Genomic DNA, 21,502 nt, shown 5'->3' on the forward strand with positions numbered 1-21,502 from the left:
CCAGATAAAACCAAACATTTTCACAGACATGTTTTATGAAAAAGCCTTTTCTTAGGATTTCTTCTCCTGAGAAGCTGAGAGGCCTCTGGAACAAAATGTAAACAATGATTATCTGCTGCTGTGGAATGCAACAGGTGCATCTGTGATTGGTCTCATGTGGTTGTTTCTGAGTAATGGCCAATCACAGTCCAGCTGTCCAGACTGTCTCGGTCAGTCACAAGCCTTTGTTATCATTCTTTTTCTATTCTTAGCCAGCCTTCTGATGAAATCCTTTCTTCTATTCTTTTAGTATAGTTTTAACATAATATATATCATAAAATAATAAATCAAGCCTTCTGAAGCATGGAGTCAGATCCTCGTCTCTTCCCTCATCCTCAGACCCCTGTGAACACCATGACAAAACATCAGCCAGGGGATTAAGGGGAAGGAGGGGATGGGGCAACAACTTTCCATTGTATATCTGGGAATGAGGGTGAAGGGGGAGAGGAAGAGCACAACAGGTGATGTCTGCTTTGGGTAAGGTGGAAGGAGCCATCAGAGACAGTGAGACCACCCTTGTCCGCAGAGAATTCAGTGCATGGAGAGAAATCCCTCCTTTGTGGAGACAGCAAGAGCTCCTCAGGGCCATTTCCCTGCTGCTGGTGCTTTAAGGGGATCTGATGGAGGCATTACCTCAACTGCAAGTCAAAGTGCACAAGGAAAGGAAGGAGTGACAGTGAAGTACAGCTTGGAACTGCAGGACTGAAGGTTTCCAGTATCCAGGGACAATTTTGTTCCCTTTGGGCATCTCACTACAGATTTCAGGTGTCCAGGGTTGAAACCTCTGACACTTGTGAGAGAGAGCACAGGAGGATTCACCCAAACCATGAGCTCATGCTCTTCCTTCTCAGTGTTACAAATCCATGGCAATCAAATGAAATGACCATGGCACCCTCATGACCCTCTGTGTTTTCCAGAACTGGACATTTCTTAATTATCCAGAGAGGACTTCCAGGTACCTGCCCCTAACCCCTGTGGTGCCTATGGCCACCACAGAGATCCCTCTGCCACAGACATACCTGGAGGGAGCAGAGTTCTGCTGCTCCACTTTGGCCCAGTGCTGGAGCATTGCCAAAAGGCCCACCTGCATCTCCATTTCTTTATTCTGGTTCAGCAGGATCCTCCCATTCAGGTAATCCCACAGCACCTGAGGGACAGCACAGCAAAGAATCCTTTGTTAAAGCTGCCAGAGGGTACAGGCAGGTCTGGGCAATGCCAGGCTGCACAGAGCCACATCCTGCCTTGCTGATAATGCAAAACAAAGGCTCTCTGAGCTCAGGAAGAGCCTGGGGAGCTGCACAATGTGTGGAACAGCAGTGCTCCAGGCTAAGGCCACAGAGCCTTCCTGGCATGCATAGCTTCAGTGCTCAGTCACTCCCAGGAACAGCACACAAAGCCTATCAGCCAAAGCCCTCCTGCTTTTCCAGCCCTTCAGGACATTCCTGCTGGCTGGGACACCACCTCTGTCCCTGCTAGGGAAGGTCCTGCTCTTGCTTACCTGTCCATAATGGACATCTGTGTAAACTTGGTTGTCAAAGTGCAGAGGTGTCCTCCAGATGAGCCTGCGTAAGGTCACAGTGATCAGCATGTCCTCCAGCAGGTAATCATGAAGATACTCCTCCAGTTTTATTGGCCTCACCATTTTACCTGCATGACACAGAGAGAGAGTCATCCATCCTTCTTGGAGGAGAGGCTGGGACTGGAGCCTTCCTGCACACCTCAATTCCCCCCTGCCCACCTCAGTTCCAACCATCAGCCGTTCCAAAGGGACACAGAACCCCACACCTCTTTCAGGAACAAGCAATACAGCCCCTGAGAAGGATCAATCTTTAACCCTAATACAGAGGGAAACTGCTGAAGAGGACCCTCCCAGGAGGCAGCAAGGGTGGAGGAACTATTCCAAGCAGGAGCTGTGATGCTCCTTTTTGCAGAGGCTGCTGGAAGAGAGAAGCTCCATGCTGGTCTCTACTTGCCGAGATTTTTGTCGTCACTCCTGATAGCAAAGAGAACAAAGTCCTGTGTTTCTTGCTGTTCACCTATTCCCATCTGCTCACAGATCTCCTGCAAGAGCTCCTTGGCCACCTGAAGCAAGGAGAGAAGGAAATGAAAACCCTGACCAGGCAAGCCCAAGAGGAGGCAGACACATTCTTCCTTGTCAGATAAGGGATTTCCCTGGTGTGGTGTCGCAGACATCTTTTTATGAAAAATCCTTTCCTTAGGATTTTTTTTTTCCTCTGAGAAGCTGAGAGGCCTCAGGAACAAAATGTAAACAATGATTATCTGCTGCTGTGGAATGCAACAGGTGGATCTTTGATTGGCCATCTTGGATGTTTATAATTAATGGCCAATCACAGCCCAGCTAGCTTGGACAGAGAGTCTGAGACAGCTGCCTTTGTTAACATTCCTTTCTATTCTTGGCTTAGCTAGCCTTCTGATGAAACCTTTTCTTCTATTCTTTTAGTATAGTTTTCATGTAGTATATATCATAGGATAATAAATCAAGCCTTCTGAAAACATGGAGTCAGATCCTCATCTCTTCCCTCACCCTGAGACCCCTGTGAACACGGCCACAGTGTGGCTCAGAGTCCAAACCCCTGAAGGAACTCCCAGCTCTAACTCACAGTGAATGTCCTGATCCTGGTGAGGTACTCCAGGCCTCCAGGCATCAGCACCACCATCCGGCGGGCGCCGTGTCCCTTCTGCAAGGACAATGTCAGGCAGGCAGACATGCAGGGTCCCATCAGCCCCACGTGTCTGTCCCTCCTTCCCCATCCCTGCTGCCCCTGCTTGCCCCAGACATGCAGGGTCCCATCAGCCCCACATGTCTGTCCCTCCTTCCCCATCCCTGCTGCCCCTGCTCGCCCACAGCGCCTCCCTTTCCCTGGCCACTCCATGGCCTGGACCTCCCAAGCTCCTTCCATGCCCACGCTCCATTTCCTCTCCTGAAACACCCACTCCCCCTGTCACACTGCATGTGGCACCTCCAAAGCCTCTTCCCTGTCCCCCTTTGCCAGCACCCACCCCACCTCTCTGCCCCCCATACCAGCAGTGCCTCCATCTCCACAGGGAAGGGGAGGTGCCGGCGGCCCCCGTACAGGAAGTTTTTGCGCAGGTTGCTCTGGCAGATCTTGGCTATATCTGCAGGAAAAGGAAAAAGCTCCGTGTGCTGAGCCAAACAGAGAACCAAACATGGTGTCCTGTGCTGTTGGGTCATCCTGGATGGGTTGAATTTAACCCCTTGTCTTAGGTTACAAGATGTGCTGGGGGTGTGCATTCTATCCCCATCTGTCAGAGCTGGGGCAGTTCTCTGCTGTCCTTTGGGCAGTTTTTCCTTTATCTCTCCCACAGCCAACCCTCCCTCCAGCAGATCTCTGCTCTCCATGGCCACTGAGTGTCCCTGCAGGGCTGATCCAATCCCAGCATCCCATGGGGAGATGCTCCGCCCAGGGGAGGAGCCAAGCATTCCTACCTGGATCCAATCTGAGCCTGGCACAGCACAGCAGCCTTTGCCCCCTGCATGGCCAGAGGAGCAGCTTTCTGCTGCCCTGCATGGCCAGAGGGAGCCCAGGCCCATCTGCAGCAGCCCTGGAGCTGCAGAGGAAAACTCCCCCCTTGTGCAGGATCCCTGCTGCAGCAGAGCCACAGCTGGCACTGCAGGAGGGCTGAGCCCCCATGGCATGGGGCTGGGACACCACCCTGACACACAGGGGCAGGGCATGTTCTCAGTCTGGCAGTGGTTTGGTTTCTTTTTTGTACTATCGCATTTGTAATTTTAATTTTCCTGGTAAAGAGCTGCTATTCCTATTCCCATATCATTGTCTGAGAGCCCCTTAATTTCAAAATTATAATAATTCAGAGGGAGGGGGTTTACATTTTCCATTTCAAGGGAAACTCCTGCCTTCCTTGGCAGACACCTGTCTTTTCAAACCAAGACACCCATGGTCACTGCTAGGGGAGCAAAGAGACTTGACCTCACTCCCACCCTGCCAGGACACATCCAAACATGACAATGGTGGTTCAGAAGAATGACAGGAGGGGGGATTAGATCTGGAATATTTGCTTTACAGGACACAAACGGTCTTACCATGGTGGGTGCTGGATGGATCACTGCTGGCCAGCTGCAGGAACTTGGTGGCATAGGGCATCAGGATTTTGGAAGGCAGGAAGTACCCAGTGAGCAGATTTAGGAGCAACCAGCCCCGCAGCTCGCTCTCCCTGTGGATCAGAAAGGACTGTGGGCACCTTGGGACAAGACAGGTCCTGCTCTGAGCAGCTCAAAGTGAGCTTGTGCCCTTCTGAACACCTCTGGCAGTTGGCAGAAAAGGAGGGGTCAGCCCTTGGTCAGAGGTTTCTTGTGCTGAGTAAGAGATTGATTCAGTTATTCCAACAGGAAGCAAAGAAAGGGAACAATCAAGGTCACACCACCTCCCAGGGCAGTGTGGGGCCAAGCCAGGCCTTGACTGGTGTTCATCAATTCCCCAAGGCTGGGGGGAGGACATCAGGGCTCTGAGCAGCACCATGAGCAGGAGCCACCAGGAATGTTTACTGGTGCCCAGATAGATCAGCAGCCAGAAATATAAGGAAAAATATCCACTAAAGTGAAAATGCCTGACCCTGTGACTGCAAAATTTCCTGAGTGCTCAGCAGGAGCTTCATCGGGAGCAGCTGGGGACAGCCCATCATGAGGGGACAGCCTCCCCCTGGCCCTGGTGTCCCTGCAGCAGATGGTTCCTTTCCAGCTGTGTACACACAGCAGCTGCCAGGGCTGGTACTCACTGCTGAGGGTTGTGGGTGACCTGTTTGATGACCTGGCAGTAGATCTCATCGTGCAAATTCTCCTTCTCCTTGCACAGCTGCATCCAGAGAGGAGAAAACAGCATCAGAGAGGGGATGAGAGCATCAGAGACATCCCCTGTTGCAGACATCTTTTTATGAAAAATCTTTTCTTTGAGATTTTTCCTCCTGAGAAGCTGAGAGGCCTCAGGAACAAAATGTAAACAATTATTATCTGCTGCTGTGGAATGCAACAGGTAGATCTGTAGTTGGTACATGTGGATATTTATAATTAATGGCCAATCACAGCCCAGCTGGCTCGGGCTCTCTGTCTGAGCCACAAACTTTTGTTATGATTCTTTTCTATTCTTAGCTTAGCTAGCCTTCTAGTGAAACCTTTTCTTCTATTTTTTTAGTATAGTTTTAATGTAATATATATTATAAAATAATAAATCAAACCTTCTGAAACATGGAGACAGATCCTCGTCTCCTCCCTCAACCTGAGACCCCTGTGAACATGGTCACAATCCCCAGGTCATTTCTGTGCCTTTCCTCTCCCAGCTTCAGAGCTCTGCCAGTTTGGATTAAAGTTTGGGCTTTGCAGCCTCTCCAGTGCTATTTAGGCTCAAAGGAGCAGAGAGCAGAGGCAGGTTGTGCTCTCATCCAGACAGTGATATCCAGGGAAACCATTTATATGCAAACCCTCCCCACAGTCTGTTTCATCTCCCTTCCTCGTGCAGGAGGTGCCATTATGGCTCTCCCTGCCCTTCTCCTTCCCAGCAAGGTCTTGGCCCTCCACTCCCATTGGTGCTTCTGCACTTTCCCCGGGGGAAGTTCACAAACCTGAAGGATTTCATAGATGCACTGGACCTCAGCCTGGTGCTTGTGTTTTGGCTGATCTCCCATGAACCTCATCAGCGCTGCAAGGCAAAGCCTGGCCTTTAGTCTGAGCAGGGGTGGTTCTGCCATGGGGCTGGCAGTGGGCAAGCAAATGTCCTGAACACTTCTCTGCTGTTACAAGGCCTGCACTGGACAAGAGGAGCCAGCCCAAAGCCCAGGCAGAGTGTTCTGGGACACTTGGCACTCCAGGCAAAGTCCCTTTTGCTGGAAGCTTTCAGCAAGCACACAGGGGGTTATGAACTCAGAAATGCCTTGGAAGGGGTCCTCCTCACCCAGTTTCCCCTCCCACTGAGCCCCCAATGTCTGTGTGTGCCCACCCTGCCCACCCCACTCCCCTCTGCAGTGCTGTGTCCCAGGGAGCTCCTTCCTTACTCTGGAAGTTCTTTGTAGCCAGCTCGTTCAGCTCGCTGTCAGAGTAGCGGAGCAGAGACGCCTGGATTGGGACCTGCAGGGCCAGAACACAGGGTCACACAGGGCTGGGGGTCACACACTTGAGCTGCCAGGACCCCACAGGACACCTAAACTTGTCCAGAGACTGCAGGCAAGGATCTGTTTCTTGTTCATGTGGGACAAAGCCAGAGGCAGGGCTGGAGCTGGGGTCTGGCTGGGCCAGGGGCAGAGGCTGAGCTCACCTTGGTGTGCTTCACCAGCTCAGCCACATTCTTCTTCTCAGCAGATGTCCCCTTCAGGCCCTGCCTAGACAGAGGAGAGGGAACATGTCCAAGAGAGTCCAAGAAACACCCCCAGAAGGAGCCCAAGGTGGGTCAGGCTCCCCAGGCCCTGTTGGGGAAGGAGCTCAGGCTACTCACACGGACTGAGCCTCTCGGAAGTAGGCGGTGGCAAAGTCAATCATGGTGTAATGGTCACCAGCGGGCACTAACATGGTGCTGGTGGCTTCTGGTGTCAGGCTGAGGACAGAACTCTGCAGGAACACCACCAAACCCACCCTAAAACATCAGCTGAGGCATAAACTGCCTAAAACTGGCAGCTGCAGTGTGTATTCTCAGCTGCCAGGCCTCGTGCGTGTGTCGTGCCTCCCCTCCAACACTGTGATGGATTTGAGTGTCTCATCTGCAAAGACTAAGCCCTCATCATCTTCCCTGTGCCTTCAGAGCTCAGACACTCCCAGAGCCATGGCAGCCCCACTGAACCCAGCCATGTGGCCTGGGTGTCCCTCCCCAAGGGCTGCTCACCTCCCTGCTGGTGTTCCTGCTCTCTGGGGGAGCTCTGGTGCCCTTCCTGTGCTCTCCCCGTCTGTCCATGCTGCTGCTGAGGTAGTCAATGACAGGAGCCAGCTGCACCAGGCTGGTGGGGAAGAGACCACAGCGGCCACCCGTGGAGCCAAACTGCCACCCTGGAACAGGAACAGAGAAAGGGTCAGCAACCAGGGCAGCTGCCAAGAGAAACGAGCACTGAAGCTCTCTGCTGGCAAAGGAGAGCATCAGACTCACCAGGTTTTCCTGCATTCTAAGGAAACACACACATATGTATATATGACATATATTCCTATAACTGAGGCAACTGGGTCAAGGCTTGTCTAGCAGAGCTGGAGGCTGATGATGCCAGCCCCCCCTGTATTCCTCTGGTATTGGCACCATGGATCCCACAGGCCCTTGGTCCTGGTCCTGCCAACCCCAACACTTCCCCTCACCTGGCTCCACACCCTGCATGGGCAGCAGCTCAATGAGGTCGCCCTTGTTGAAGCTGAGCAGGCTCTTGTCATCCACGATGTAGCTGCGCAGAGCCACCACATAGTTGGTGTCCTGGGGAAAGGCCATGGCCAGGTCAGATCTCATCCCAAGGATTGGAGGGCTTGGATCATGGCACCCCATGGACAATCTCTGTTTCATCAGGGAAACCACCTTCATTCCCTACTGCCCTCCAGCTGCTGCCTCACCTGCCTCAGCTCCTGCATGAAGAGTTCCACCATGTCCTTGATGCACGGAGCCTTTGGAGAGTGCAGGATGAGCTGCTCTGTCTTCAGGGAGAACTCCAGGGAATTGCTGCCTTTCATCTCCACTGACAGCACCTCTGCAAAGCTGGAACACAAGCCAGCATGCTTGGGATGCAGAACTTGGGTATGGGAGCCCATTTCCAAGGAATGGGAATGGAGACATGCCTCAACATTCTCCATTCTCCAGCTGCTCATGGCTTTCACCCTGAGGAGCTCGCTGTGATGGCACACGGGGCTGATTCACCCCCAGCGCTCACTTGTTGTAAGCAAAGCTCAAGGCAGGAAGGAAAAGGAGAAGCCAGACTTATTAAAACAAGGGTCAGTGAGTCACAGCTGGCCTAGGGTAATCCTAGAGAGCACAGCACAACTCAGAATTTTCAGCTCCTCCATCCAGTTTGCCTCCAACACCCTGCCAGACACAAACTGTCCTGCAGCAGCAGCCAGGGCCCTTTTGCTCACCAGTAGCTGCGTAGGATCTTGAGGTGCTCAGGATGGTATCCAGCTGCTTTCTCCACCTTCAGCAGCCTCATGCCCCGGTGAGAAACACCCAGGAGCTGCACATCACTTCCCTTCTCACCCTGAAAGGGAAGTGCAGCACAGAGAACCAAAGGCTCCATCCCACCTGCACGCAAGGGGTGTGAAACCCTGCAGGGTATGGAAGGTACAGAATCACTGCAGTGTGGCCAGGCAGGGGACAGAGAGAGCGAACTGGAGCCACAGCTAAAGCAAGCCCAGGGTCTGGTGAGAGAATCAAGGCTCACCTGAACTGGGAAAAGGCGGGAGAAATAGTTGGCCCAGTTGTCCCGAGCAGCCACTACAATCCTCTTCTTTATCCCCTCCTCCTGGATGGACTGGGCATTGCTGCCAACTCGGAACTCCGCTGCAGGGTCACAGAACAGTTACTTGTTCAGAAAGACAAAGGTGGCCAAGTCTCCCTCTTCCCAGGGATTCCTTCCCAGCAGTCCCTCTGTGCTCACAGCACAGCAAACTGTGGAAACCCAGGGCATCACAGGGAATATTTCTCTGTCTGGTCAGGGATGCCCTGACCCCTAGGGGAGCACTGATTTTGACCCTCATTCATGAAGAAAGTTTCCTAGGCTTCAAGATAAGCTAGAATCCACAAAAGTGTGAAATAGATTAAAGAGAGTAGTGTAGTTGTATCACTGGGTGAGAAATTGAGGTTTGGGGATTTTTAATATGCTGTGGTTGGAAGCAAGATGGAGGGCACAGGGTGTCATCCTGGGTTTCTTCTTCATGCTTCTTCTTCCTCCTTCTTCATGGGTTTGGGTGGCATTTTGTAATTGGGTGGAGAAGTCCCCATTGCAGCTCTTTGAGATCAGTTATTGGGTTAAAAGGGAAAATAATCTAGGTGTCAGTTCTTAATTGGATAATTTAGTCTTAAAAGACCTTGTAACAAGAGATTGTTGGCCATTTTGTGCCTTCTAATGAAAAGCTGCTGAACTCACAGTAGTGAGACTGTTTTACTGATAAGAAATAATAAACACCTGAGTCCAAACATGAATTACTGTCTCAAGTGCCTTCAATCCAGACCCAGAAAATCCAACGACTGGTACCCCCACAGCAAACCACATGTAGAGGGGAAAGGACATTTGCACATACCAATCTACTACTGGTTTATATCCCTTTCTCCATGAAGATCATGTCAGAGATGACAGTTGGAATTTGAAACAAATCAAAATCCTATCCTTGGGCTTCAGTTTCCCCTCCCCACAAAAAAACATTTCAGAACTAAGTTTTTCTGGCTCACAGAAATTTCAGGGCCATTTGGAATAAACAAACATTCCTGCACTGCACTCTACAAATGTGCCTTCCTGCTGCAGTGACAAACATTTCTCCTCTGCCCTTAGCACTGACTGAAAGGCTTGGAGGCCAGTTTTCCATTCCTGAGCAGGAGCTGGGATGGGCACAGAGGGGAAGGGGTGATGGGGCTGTTAATTACTCAGCAGATCTTTCATCTTGCGCTTCTCCTCCCTGGAGATCCGAAAGCTGGACTCGGAGAAGGTGTCACGGATGATCTGCAGAGCAAGGGAACAGAGAGGCTGCCATTGCAAAGGCCACACCTGGCAGTGTTGTAATGATGTCAGAATGCTGATTAATTTCTCCTGAGGTGTTTTAACCTGTCTCACTCTAGGTAACAGTTAGAATAATAAGGGAAAAGGAGAACTTGCAGGAAAAGTAAATAAAGGTGTTACAGTAACCATTATCCAAAACAGTGGTATATATTACTTTTGGAATAGCCCTAGACTAGTTCCTCAAAGTCCTAGATTAGTTATTTGTTTACTGAATCCCAGTCTTTAAATAAATACAAGGGGAAAAGTAATGAAAAGTTGCATGAGCAAGGAAGTCTTCCATAAAAATGTAGTAGGTCATTTTGAAAAGTGATGGAATAGTCAATTTACTGAAGCACTGATATTATATATATGTTTTTCATTAATCTTATGACTAGACATAAAACCTGCTGCCAAAAGTACCCTGGTGGTAAACAGGTAATGTTCATCATTAAGCTGTATCAAGCAATAATAAAAGTTCTTTTATTGTTGTATAGATAGCTGGAGCATCTGAGGCTGCTAAACTGAGTCTCAGAGAGGAGTGAACAGGGACTGGATGGATCTGGGGAAGAGACTTGCACTGCTGGGGATGGAGACGTGCAGGTAACTCATGCAATGTAATTATGGAGTGTTTTGTCCCCAGAGAGACAACTGGCTTTGAGCCACACTCCAGTGCTTACCTGTTCACACAGCAAGTTCAGACAGTAAGGGTGGCTGAAATTTTCTTTGGGGTAAAACACCTGCAAGAGGAGGGCAATAGTGGTGTTACAGATATTGCAGAGGTAGCTCCTGGGGATGTTTTGCAATTCATATGCCCTGCTGCCAGAGAGGAGTGAGTTCATCTCCAGGCACAGGCAGGGAGGAGACGCTGTGAATGTAAAGAGAAGGACCACGAGTGAAGAACCAAAACCTGAGTGCTCAGACCAAGGGATGAACCCTGGTGAGTTTAGCACACTCTCCAATACTTGATTTTAAGCACATTTGTATTGTTTTAACAGAAAAGCACCAAGCAACAACAAACTCAGTTCTAGATATCTCAGTGCTCTATAGAGGGAGAAAAGGACAGGTAGAGAAACTGAGACACAAGTGTCAGCAAGGCAGAGCAGGACCAGATTCCCCATGACATGATTCCCTGCCTCCAACTCCTGGATCTGTGATCCCAGAATTATCTTTGTGCTCTGATCTTACACTGAGTGCCTGTGACCAAATAAACTCATTTTAACCAGAGATGGGACGAGCTTCCCCCAAGCCAATCCTCAGCTGAGGAACTGAACCTCTTTGCGCAGAAAAATTTTCCAGGCAGGGTCGATATAGGAGAAGCTGACGCTGGTGGTGAGCTTGTACAGCTGGGTCTTGATCCCATCATCACCTGCCACTGTCACAGCAGAGTCTGTGTGGGGAGAAAAAGCAGTGAAGATGGGATATGAGGGTTACAAGGTCCTTTCCACCCACCAAAGACCTGCCAGGAGAAAGGAGACAGTTCCTGACGGAATATTCCTGTCAGGGAATCTCCCGAAGCACAAACCAGTCATTCCCAGAATTTCTGGAAATTACACTTCCACTGTCTAGCCACAAATTCATTGCTAAGAACAGAAACACTCCAGGCACGGGGAGCACTCAGCCTCCCACACGAGACACTGCCCCAGTGCTTGAGGTTGGAGACACAGGTTTCACTTTGTGTCATTATAAACAGGCTGCTAAAGCTTTCAGAGGGACATAAAAGTTCTCCCCTGAGCTTGGAGGCTGCAAGGTTCTGGTTCAGGGCACCCAAAACTAGCACCAGACTCTCTCTCTGCAGATGTGTTACAGACAGGCTCAGTCTGAAGGCAACTGCTCAAAGTTCTCACTTTATGAGGTAGGAATGTCTTCATCTAAGCACTTCAAACTTTCAAAACTTCAGAGTCCATAGACAAATAATGTTGTAATTCCCATACTTCAGCTATTTCTAGATCCCTATTCCAAAGCATGAAGGAATTTTTCAGGCTAATGCAGTAACTTTGATTTACTTTCACAGGACTTCCTAAAGAATATTTTTTTAAGAGAGGAGGAGCTAACAGGGAAATTCTTTTATAGCAGGGAAGTTGCTGCAGGAAGGAGTCCTTCAGTAATGTGTTTGACTGACTGTTCCTTGCAGGGTATGAAATGTGATGCTGATGAGAATTTTTAACAGCTCGAAATACCTTGGTACAGGTATCCAATGTATAAAATGAATTCAGGCTCACACTGAAATTCAGACGCAAAACTAAGACTGAATAACACTTCCAAACTACTGCTAAGTATTAGCTCTACTTTTTAAAAATGGGCAGCATCCAAACATTCTTTATGTATCCAAGGTCTCCCAGGCTCAGCCTCCCTCTGAGAAACACTCCCTATTCCTCAGCCTGTCTCTAAGGCCCCTCCAGAGGGAAAGGTGAAAGTTCTGGCTTCCCATTCCTCTCTGGTCTAAAGTCCACCCACTAATTGCTTCTTTGCTAATTATGCTGCAGGCAAACAATAAAAGTTTTGTGGGCTGGACCTTGATAAAGCTGTAGCCCAAGGACCTTTCTATTTTTAGCTGCATTTTTCAGAAGGGAAGAGTTAAGAGCTGGGAAGTGCCACGCTGGTTTCTGGGCCAGGCTGGAACTGTGACATCTCTGATTGCTCACAGATGAGATTGCAGCACCTCCCTCGTGTCACACAGCTCAGTCCCTGGCACGCTGCCTGGTGCCAGGACCTGTGCCAGGACTCTCTGGGCTCATTCCAGCCCCATCCCCTCCCTGCCCTACCAAATCCCACATGGGTGAAACAAATACTCACCCTTCCCTGGGGGTTCCTGCCTGCCTTGGTCCTCAGGTGTTGCTGGGGGAAGAGGGGGAGCATAAGGGGCCTGGGCATCTGGGGGGGCACCCTCTGGTTTGAAGATGGATAAGAGGGGCAGCTGCTTTTCCTTGATAGAGCTGGAAGCTGGGCCTGGCTTGGGCTTGACAGGTGGAGGTATTTTCTTCTCCTGTGGCACAGGAGATGGCTGCAAGACAAAAAAAACCCTTTGAGCCATTCTTTCCCTGCATTGCTGGGCTCTGTCCTGACACTGCTGTTCTAAATCATCCTGTGGCAGCAGCCCCTGGAGCAAGATCTCTGTGAACAGCCCACCACTGCCTTTAGATCAACACAAAATCTACAAAGAGATGATCAACCAAACCCAGAGGACCAAGTATTTGAGATCAAAGCCTCCAGTTTGGAAAGGAAAAAAGGATGTTAACAAGCCAAAGCCTTGGTGCCAAATGTGGAGAACATTTGGAGCTTGCTTCCACACCAGCCTTTAGCATCTCACAGTAGGACTTACTGCTCCAGAGCCTTTTCTTCAGGACCTCAGATGACTTTACAGACTGGAACCAGTCTAGGGTGGGCAGGAGCATGGTGTGAGCTCCCAGCTATCTCACAACCCAACCAGAAATGACCTGGCTGCTGCTGCAGCACCAGGGGATCCCAGCCTGCTGGAAATGGGATGGACAGGCTCTCTCTGCTGAGCTCCTGAAGTAACCAGAGAGCAAAGAACTCACTGATCGCTGAGGTGAGGGGTTCATCATTCCCAGCTTGGCCAGAGCCTCATTTTTGGGGTCGTTCTTCTTTATAAATGGCTTGGATACTTTCCTGCAAGGGAACATGGAGCAGCATTTTGGGGTTTGGGCACAATGGAGCCACTGGCAGAGCTGAGATAGAGACCCCCCATGTCCCTCCTGCCCACAGGGGATCCCACACTCTCACCTGCTGGGCTGGATGGGCTGGGGCTCAGGGGCTGGTCTGCTCTGGTACATTTTGATGATGTTCCCGATCTCATGGCTGGGTGCAGGACGCTTCTCAGGGCCTGAAGGCTTCACTACAGGCGGCTCCTTCTTTGGTTTTGGTGTCTCCTTTTTTGGCTTTGGCTCAGGAGGTGGAATAGGAGAAGCAGGAGCTGTTGGGGTGACAGCCTTAATCAATAATCCAGCAAAGACACAGGAGAAATCCCTTCATCTCACTTGACCTTCCCTTTCTTTCCCTCTGATGCTGACTAGCAATGTACATTCCTCTTTCCTCTCCTGTCCAGATGCAGACTCCCAGAAGAGTCAGATCCTTTCCTCCTCTGCCTAAATCCTGGCCTGGTGTTCCTGGAAAGGTCTTCCTTGTCAACCTGCTTGAGTCTCCACTGCACATCATCTTACCTGGCTCTGGTTTAGGGACAGGCTTCTCTTCTTTCCTCTTCTCCAGCTCCTCTTTTTTCCTCTTCTCCATCTCCTCTCTTTTCTTCTTCTCCATCTCCTCTCTCTCTTCCTCCTCCTCCTCCTCTGTTGGCTGGGGTTTTGCTGGAGGAGTCCAGGTTTTGCTAGGTCTGACTTTCTTCACTCGGATGTGCTGCTCTACTGCATAGAAAGGGGGACTTGAGCTAATCTAACCCAAACCAAAACCTGGCACTGATGGCACAGTTCCCACTCTTGCCTCAGTCAGCAAAAACCCCTTTTCTAGAGTGAGGGAGAATGTCCCAGTCACACGCCCAGAGATTTCTAGAAAACTGGCCCCACTACAGCTCACAATCTGAATTGGAGCTAGCTGAACAGGAACCCCAAACTCCTACACACATCACCAGCAGCTCCTGAACAGGAACCCCAAAAACTCCTGCACACACATCACCAACAGCTCCTGCAGGGATTAGCTGGATTCCAGACAGGGAGACAAGAACACCTGGGCATGCCAGGAAGGTGTTCTGATGAGTGAAGTCCCAGAGTGGCAGACACTCACCCATCTTCTGGAAGTACTCTCTCTTCTGCTGGAAGGTTTCCCGAGGACGATCATCATCCTCACTGCTGGAGAACTCCTCTTCCACATAGTCATAATCCTGCAGACAGTGCACAGCTGGTTTAGTTAGCACCAGCCAGCAGTAGCTCTGCAGTGCCCTTCAGCTCAGGGGTGATTTTGTCTCAAACTGTTCTGATCTAGAACCTCTCCACGTCCAAGAGTGTCCCAGTAGGTCAGTTTCTAACACAAGGAACCCTCAGCCAAGCACAGAGAAGGAGGATTATGTTAGAGGCCCAACACACCTTCCTGGATGATAAAGATCTCAGAGTAACTAATTCTCCTGTGGAAAATTTCATCTTAAATGAAATGAAATGAATTGGCCAACCCTGCAGCCAAACCTCCACAGAGCAAAAGCCGCTGAGGTTTGATCCTTAGAGACTCAGCAAGCAGAGTTTGAAAGGTCTCAGTATCATCAGGAAGCACAAATCTCTGCTCTCCTCTCTGCCAAACCAGGGCCACACAGGAATGGACACAGAGCAAACACCAAACACAAATTCAAACCAAATGCACCACTGCTTGTTTCTCATACCAGCTCTTTGGCCTTAGCTGGTGGCTCTGGAGACCTTGATGGTGCTGCAGCAGCCTGGCTGCTGGGAGGCTTCTTGGGTTTTGGGAGAGTGGCTGGGGCTGAGGCTTGGGCTGGGCTGGAGACTCTTGGCCTGGAGTTCTCAGGGGACTTTTGCTGCTTTTGCAGTTCCTGCTGTTGCTGCTGCTGGGAAATGGTCATGGCTTGAAGGGTCATCTGCTGGGCCTGGGGAAGGAATTGCAATGTCCGTGAGTTCTAGGCAGCACAAACCCAGCCATCAGTCACAGCCTGTCCTGTTTTTTCACTGTTAATCAATCCCAAAGCATCCACATAGTGCACAGCAAATTTCCCAGTGTGTGTTCAAGGCAAGGCCAGGGAGTCTTCTCCCACCTGGCCAAGGATGCAGAGCTCCTAACACCTCCCAAAGGCTCAGCTGCCAGCCTGGGGCTGCCCTGCACTCACAGGGCTTTGCACAGAAAGCAGAACACTGCAGGCCTGCATCTGTAGCAAATCCCAGCTTAACACCCATGGGAATTAGAGCTGAATCTCCTCAGGCCTGCTCCTGTCTCTGCTCCTCACTCACTGATGGTGCCTCAGGGTCCCCACGGACACAATGGGGGCAAAAAGGGTTCCCAGTTTTGCAGCCTTAAATAATGCCCACTTTATAGTGGGGATTAAAACAGAGTTCACCCCAGCATGTGAGCCCAGAGTGACACAGGGCAGGCCCAAAGAGGAGAGCTGGGCTCCCCCTCCAGGCACAAACACCAAGGTGTGGCTCTTCCCCAGTCCCTGGGGCCCTTCACTCACCATGAGCATGGCCTGCTGGTTGATAAAGGCTTGCTGCTGTGCTGCCAGCTGGCTGGGATCCACAGCTGGAACCACGGGCTGGGGCATCACCATGGCTGTGGAAGATAACACACACATCTTCAAAATCCTACAGTGAACATTCCCCACATTCACCTGACACTGAAATGCACAGGTGTCACTGACAGCCCCCTTCCATCCCCTCCCCTGTGCAGTTACAGAAACTCTGCTATTACCTGGCATAGGTGCAACCCCACCAACCCCTGGCATCATGGGCATGGCTGCTGGCATCCCCATCATGGAGGGCATGGGCTGGTAAACTGGTGTTTGGGTCATTCCAGACAAGCCTGGAGGCAAAAGAACAAGTGCACAGTGCTTTGGAGAATCCCAAATGAGAATATCCTGAGCAACCCCAGAGAGCACTTCTGGTGCTGTGCACATGCACCAACCACAGCAGGACACAGCAACACTCAGGTGGAAAAAGGAAACCTAAGAAAAATGTTGGCCTGCCAGATTTTAAACAGCAGTATCCAGACTCTCTTTCTGCAGCCTAGCTTTGGACACCACCATTCTTCATGATTAAGCTTATAAATAATTCCTGCCTGTGTATGATTACAGAGGCTTTCTCTTGAGGACTGGGCAAAGATCTCTGGGGCTGGGACTGCCACATTGGTGTCTTTGCAGTGGGTGGCAAGGCTGGATGAACATTGTGTGTCATGGGGAGGAGCTGTGGGGAGAAAGGAATTCCTCTGCTCCCAGCAGTCAGGTCCCATATGGGGTCACAAACAAACCCCACTGAGTGTGAAGCCAGCAGAGCAAGGGGTGGGGGGTCAGACTCAGCTGAGAGGAGTCAGCACCCAGCACAAATCTACTGGATCATTATGTCCTCACCAGTGAGAATGGGATGATCATCATTCACCTCCCTCATCTAAAAAGCCAGGTAAGTGAAAAGCTGGCCTCAGGCCAGTGATCTGTAACAGGGCTTGTCATGCCCCAGAGCCTCTCCAATAGCCAGGAGTAGTTCCTGTCTCAGGAATGACTGAACTGGACATTCCTCACCTTTCTGAGACTGCTGGGTGTGTTCCTACCCCTGCAGATTCAGATATGTCAGTGTCATTAATATATTGGTGTTTGACTCCACCCTGCTGCAAATGCCAGAGTCTCAGCTCCACAGAAATGAGGAAAAGCAAAGAAACCAAACACACAAACCAAAACCTCTTCAGGGTTCAGACTTACTAACCCAAGGAATAGCTACAGATGACAGGAAGTTCTGCAAGGAAGTAATAAAAAAGATTAAAACCACCCCTGATAAAGGCACCAACTGCTCTGTGAAAGCATGGGCTGAATAGAAGGTGAATACATGACTTACAAATATTTGTCTAGGGAAGAGGTGGCCTGGGTCAGAAACAAGATACCTGCTGCCTTGACCCCAAGGCCAGCTCAGAAGAGACGTTACAAGCACAACAAAGCAGCTCCCTTATCTGACACCTCTGCAAGGCATCTGTCTCTCCTGGGAGAAGGAGGGCAGCCTGTGCTAAAGCCCAGTGCTCTGCATGAACCAGCTGAACATGCAATAATTAGCATTTAAGGGGCTCCCTGACTGGTGCTCACTGAAGGTGATGTAGTCCCAGGTGTCCCCATGGCCTTACAGACCTGTAGAAGGAAAGATTCCTCTCTGTGTGGGGCCAATCTTCCCACCTCCTTTCATGCGTCTGGTGAGATTCTCACTGTTCTCCATATCCTGCATCAAAATAAACCCAAAACAGTTATCTGAGCCCAGAGGGACAGACTTCCCAGAGGGAAAGACATTCAAATGTGTGTCTGAGCTGAGCAGGGGCAGTGAATAGGCAGGAAAACCTTGAAGGAGTCACAGGGACAGGAGAGCTGCAGAGAGAAGGCAGGAGGGAACATCAGGGCACTTACAGATGCTCTGGAGCTCTGATGCAGCACAGGGCTGAAGAGGTCATCCACATAGTGATCCAAGCCCACAGGGACCCTCAGGTCATCTCTAAACCTTGGATCTGGGAGCAGAGAGAAGTCTGGTGACAAGGCAGGTAAGAAAGCTTCCCCTGCCTCCAGGCCCTATTAGTCATGGCTCAGAGTGGAGTCTACAACAAGAAGAATCACCTGACTCCCCCTCTGCCCTGATGCCCTGGCTGGGGCCCACCTGGCCCTTCCCAGTGTCAGCCACAGTGCTGGGCTGAAGCTCACCTGGATGGAGACCAACAAGATCTGGAGGGAGGCTGGGTGGGGGGAAGGCAGGGGCCTGGATACCTGGGGCAGGAGGGATCCTGTTGAAGAGGAAAAGGAGATGAGAACCAGAGTGCTGGAAGATGGGTGGCAGGGCCATGGGTGGTGGGGCATGAGGAATGGGTGGCTCACATGTCCAGGTCAGAGGGCTGCAGGATGCTCCTGTCCCTTTCTGGGGTGATGGGGTACTCAGTGGGGGCCCGGGAGGAGCTGATGAAGTTGCTGGTGTCCTCCATCTCTCCAATGAGGTCCAGCACAAAGTCACAGCCCAGCAGGTCCTGCCACGTGTTGCCAGTGAACATGGAGACAGACCACCCTCGAGTGTTCTTGTCACAGCCCCTGGGAAGCGAAAGGTGTCCAGGCAGGCAGGGGAAAGGGAGAGGAAGGAAAACATTACATTCAATATCTTCTTGTCTTGTCTATCCTGGCTTAAATCCTTTAGATTTAGGTTGTGAATCAACTATTAAGTGCCCAGGGTTAGAAGACATCTAGAATAATTCAAGATTTGTCCTTTTTATCAATTCTTTTTTTCTCTGAAGCTGCTGTCAGAGATCACACCAGTGATCTGTTCCTGAAGAAGCCCATTGTGTATGGTTGAGGGTTATGTTAAGGGTGAAGAAGGGAGCACAGGCTGGAGTGGGCAAGAATTGAGTATTCTACATTTAACCATATGAATCCCAGCCTGCAGACCAAAGCAGGCTGAGCCTTAAAGCTGGTGACAGCCTCTCACACCCCCAGACCTGCTCCCATCCTCTGGCAGTACCTTGCACTCAGGATCCAGGCTGCATACTGCTCCCCAGTCATCCAGGACTCCACCTCAGCTGAGAACTTCTCCTCTGGCACAGAGAGCAAAGTCAGTGCCCAGAGCCTCCCTGGCAGGACCCAAAGCAGCACCCACATTCCATGGGACACAAGCCCAGCTGGAAAGTCTCACACACTCCTGGGCAGGGCCACAGGAGGCCTGAAAGCTCATGGAAGGCTCCACATGGACACATTCACCACATTCACATCCAAAATATCAACATGTTTGATGGCACAGGTTGGCATTTCCAACCTGACAGGTGAAAACCCTTGCAGTGTCCTGGTTTGCTTGGGGATCACTCCACTCACAAGGAGCCAGAGTAGGGATGTTCTGTGTTCAAGTCATAGAGCTGCTGGTTGCTCAAGAGGCAACTTCAGGTAATATTTGAGAAGGGCAGAAAGTCCCTGTAACAAAATCCTGCTGCGTGGGCTGTAATGGACAGCAACCCTGGAGAGATGAATAACCCTCTGTTGAGCAGGGCCCAAACCCAGGACAATCTCATCCCTCAGCCTGAGAAACAGGTCCCACCAGGCCTAGACTTTGCAAGTTTTGGATCTAAATTCAGATGCTTGTTTCCCCCATGGCTGTACCAGCAAACAGTGTTCTGACCCACTTCACTTAGTTGAGGGAGTTATTCCCCAATGCTGATTTCTGCACTGGAAAAGACCTTAGAGACTGAAAGAGTTACCATTAAAGGTGTGAACATCCAACACCATCTTCCCTCTCCTCTGGTTTGCTGTCCACTCCAGCTGGGTGGGGGGGTAAGCCCGGGCGGGCGCAGGCCCTGTCCCTGTGCACTGGGCCGCCCTCAGCATCTTGCGCTGGCACACGGCGCTGTAGCCCTCCATGCCATAGTCTGACACAAACCTAGGAGAAGGAACTGCATGTGGCACTGCTCACCCCTCCCAACCCCTCTGTGAGCCTGCCCTGGCCTTTTCTCCTCTTACTTCAGCAGAGGTTTCTGCAGTGCAGGTGAGGGGCCGAAGCAGCTGAGCAGAGTGGCCATCAGGAGCCAGCCCCGCCGGCTGCGCTCCGCGTCCGGGTTCCTCCAGCTCTGGGCAACCACCTGGCTGAAGATTTCATCACACAGAGCAGCGTCCCTCAAACCTCTGCCAGCAATGAAGTTGCCCAGCAGGACCTCCTGCCAGCCATGGAGGCTCTGGTCACCGATGAAGCGCAAAATCTGGAAGGATCCAGGGCAAGAGAGAGAGAACTGGAGCTGTAACCCCCTGTCCCAAACTCTGGTGCAAGAGTTGGAGACATCAGGAGCTGCTGGGGCAAACAATCAGACTGAGGCCTTGTAGGAGCGTTGAGGGGTATGATGGTGGGGATGGATGGAGGTGAGAGATCTCTGCAGCCAGGGCTGGAATTTGGGGTTTATTGCAAAGGGCCTGGGTGCAGGGCCCTGCTGGGAGCTGCCAAACACAGCTCAGAGCAGGCCCCAGAGAAGAGGGGGAAGAGAGGAGGAGATGGTGAGAGAGTAAAAGTGTAAGAGAGTAAAAGAGGTAAGAGAGCGAGGTTCTCGTTACAATACAATAAATCTTCTGTGTTGAATATTCTGATTCTCACTAACCAATCTAGCACAAGGTACAAATCCTGTAGCATTTACATACAGCCTATAAGAATCACTACATTACCATACTGTGTTACATTTTAAACCCTACAAACTCCTCTTTGGGCCCCTTCTACCAAGCTGGCAGGGTCTGCTCTGACCCTTGGGCCTGTCTGCAAGCAGAGGGTGTTGTTTCATCTAAAGGGGATTACTTTCAGCTGGCCACACCATTGTTTTCCAGTTGTTCAGTAACTGAGGTATCTCAAAGCTTGCTTTCATTTCAATCTTGCTTATAGTTTCTATATTCTCAAAATCTTTTGCCAGACAATCATATTTATAAGGCTTTCCTGTTTCATCTTCCCCAACAGGGCCTGTCGTCAGGTTTTTGTGCACCACCAAAGTGCTGGGCAATTTGGGAGGTAACATTTATAAAGATTGGATCCTGACTAAAAGTCAAGGTGACTTCGGTCTCTTCTGAGGTATGACTCAGAATTTGGTCTAGGGCAAAATATTTCCCCTTGGGCAGGGCTCAGGCACACAAGTAAATTACCATAGGATATTTGCTACTGAGCCCACTGAGTGTTCAAAGCCTTTGGTACAATTAATATTATACCAAGTACTATGAGATGTGGTGTCTCAATACAGTCACTGAAGTGATTCAGCTTCTTGGCTATGCATATCAACATCTTCAATGCTTTTTTAGTTTGTATGTCTCACCCTTAGGTACAGAATGGTTTCTTTCATCCTCTACACTTCAATATGTCACAAATTATTTTTTTTCTAAAATCAACAGCTTTGGAAAGAACATTTAAGCATAACAACACTTCTAAAAACACTTAATGATATCAAGTGTGTCAGAGATTCACTGCGAAAAACAGGGGATGGTGGTTGTTTAGTTCTCATGGAATTCTTTGCAGCAAATCCCTACTTCATTAGCAAGTTTTGATCTTTAGAAAAATAAGTGTTCTGCTTAAACACAATCCTATTCACAAGATTTTATTGAAGCTTATGCTCTTCTATA

At 50.3% G+C, this 21,502-nt stretch overlaps 1 protein-coding gene across 1 annotated transcript in view; it reads right to left on the minus strand.

Annotated features, from left to right (window-relative positions):
• Nucleotides 1–21,502, minus strand: part of MYO15B (myosin XVB) — a 46,170-nt gene that overhangs the window by 2,103 nt on the left and 22,565 nt on the right. The window contains exons 30-63 of the mRNA XM_059486100.1: nt 19,877–20,112; nt 19,618–19,796; nt 18,891–18,963; nt 18,260–18,466; nt 18,089–18,168; nt 17,801–17,898; nt 17,531–17,618; nt 16,114–16,224; nt 15,881–15,975; nt 15,077–15,298; nt 14,491–14,587; nt 13,917–14,114; nt 13,480–13,669; nt 13,275–13,365; nt 12,532–12,739; nt 11,010–11,125; nt 10,416–10,475; nt 9,627–9,702; nt 8,428–8,546; nt 8,126–8,244; nt 7,610–7,751; nt 7,364–7,475; nt 6,906–7,066; nt 6,522–6,634; nt 6,345–6,408; nt 6,085–6,157; nt 5,656–5,732; nt 4,816–4,892; nt 4,124–4,254; nt 3,083–3,177; nt 2,661–2,738; nt 2,013–2,121; nt 1,538–1,686; nt 1,059–1,186 (exon numbers count right to left, since the gene is read on the minus strand). Coding sequence (XP_059342083.1) covers nt 1,059–1,186; nt 1,538–1,686; nt 2,013–2,121; nt 2,661–2,738; nt 3,083–3,177; nt 4,124–4,254; nt 4,816–4,892; nt 5,656–5,732; nt 6,085–6,157; nt 6,345–6,408; nt 6,522–6,634; nt 6,906–7,066; nt 7,364–7,475; nt 7,610–7,751; nt 8,126–8,244; nt 8,428–8,546; nt 9,627–9,702; nt 10,416–10,475; nt 11,010–11,125; nt 12,532–12,739; nt 13,275–13,365; nt 13,480–13,669; nt 13,917–14,114; nt 14,491–14,587; nt 15,077–15,298; nt 15,881–15,975; nt 16,114–16,224; nt 17,531–17,618; nt 17,801–17,898; nt 18,089–18,168; nt 18,260–18,466; nt 18,891–18,963; nt 19,618–19,796; nt 19,877–20,112 — 4,172 coding nt within the window. The remainder of the gene's footprint in view (nt 1–1,058; nt 1,187–1,537; nt 1,687–2,012; nt 2,122–2,660; nt 2,739–3,082; nt 3,178–4,123; nt 4,255–4,815; nt 4,893–5,655; nt 5,733–6,084; nt 6,158–6,344; nt 6,409–6,521; nt 6,635–6,905; nt 7,067–7,363; nt 7,476–7,609; nt 7,752–8,125; nt 8,245–8,427; nt 8,547–9,626; nt 9,703–10,415; nt 10,476–11,009; nt 11,126–12,531; nt 12,740–13,274; nt 13,366–13,479; nt 13,670–13,916; nt 14,115–14,490; nt 14,588–15,076; nt 15,299–15,880; nt 15,976–16,113; nt 16,225–17,530; nt 17,619–17,800; nt 17,899–18,088; nt 18,169–18,259; nt 18,467–18,890; nt 18,964–19,617; nt 19,797–19,876; nt 20,113–21,502) is intronic.

This window comes from Ammospiza nelsoni, chromosome 19, assembly GCF_027579445.1.
Source record: "Ammospiza nelsoni isolate bAmmNel1 chromosome 19, bAmmNel1.pri, whole genome shotgun sequence".
NCBI lineage: Eukaryota > Metazoa > Chordata > Aves > Passeriformes > Passerellidae > Ammospiza > Ammospiza nelsoni.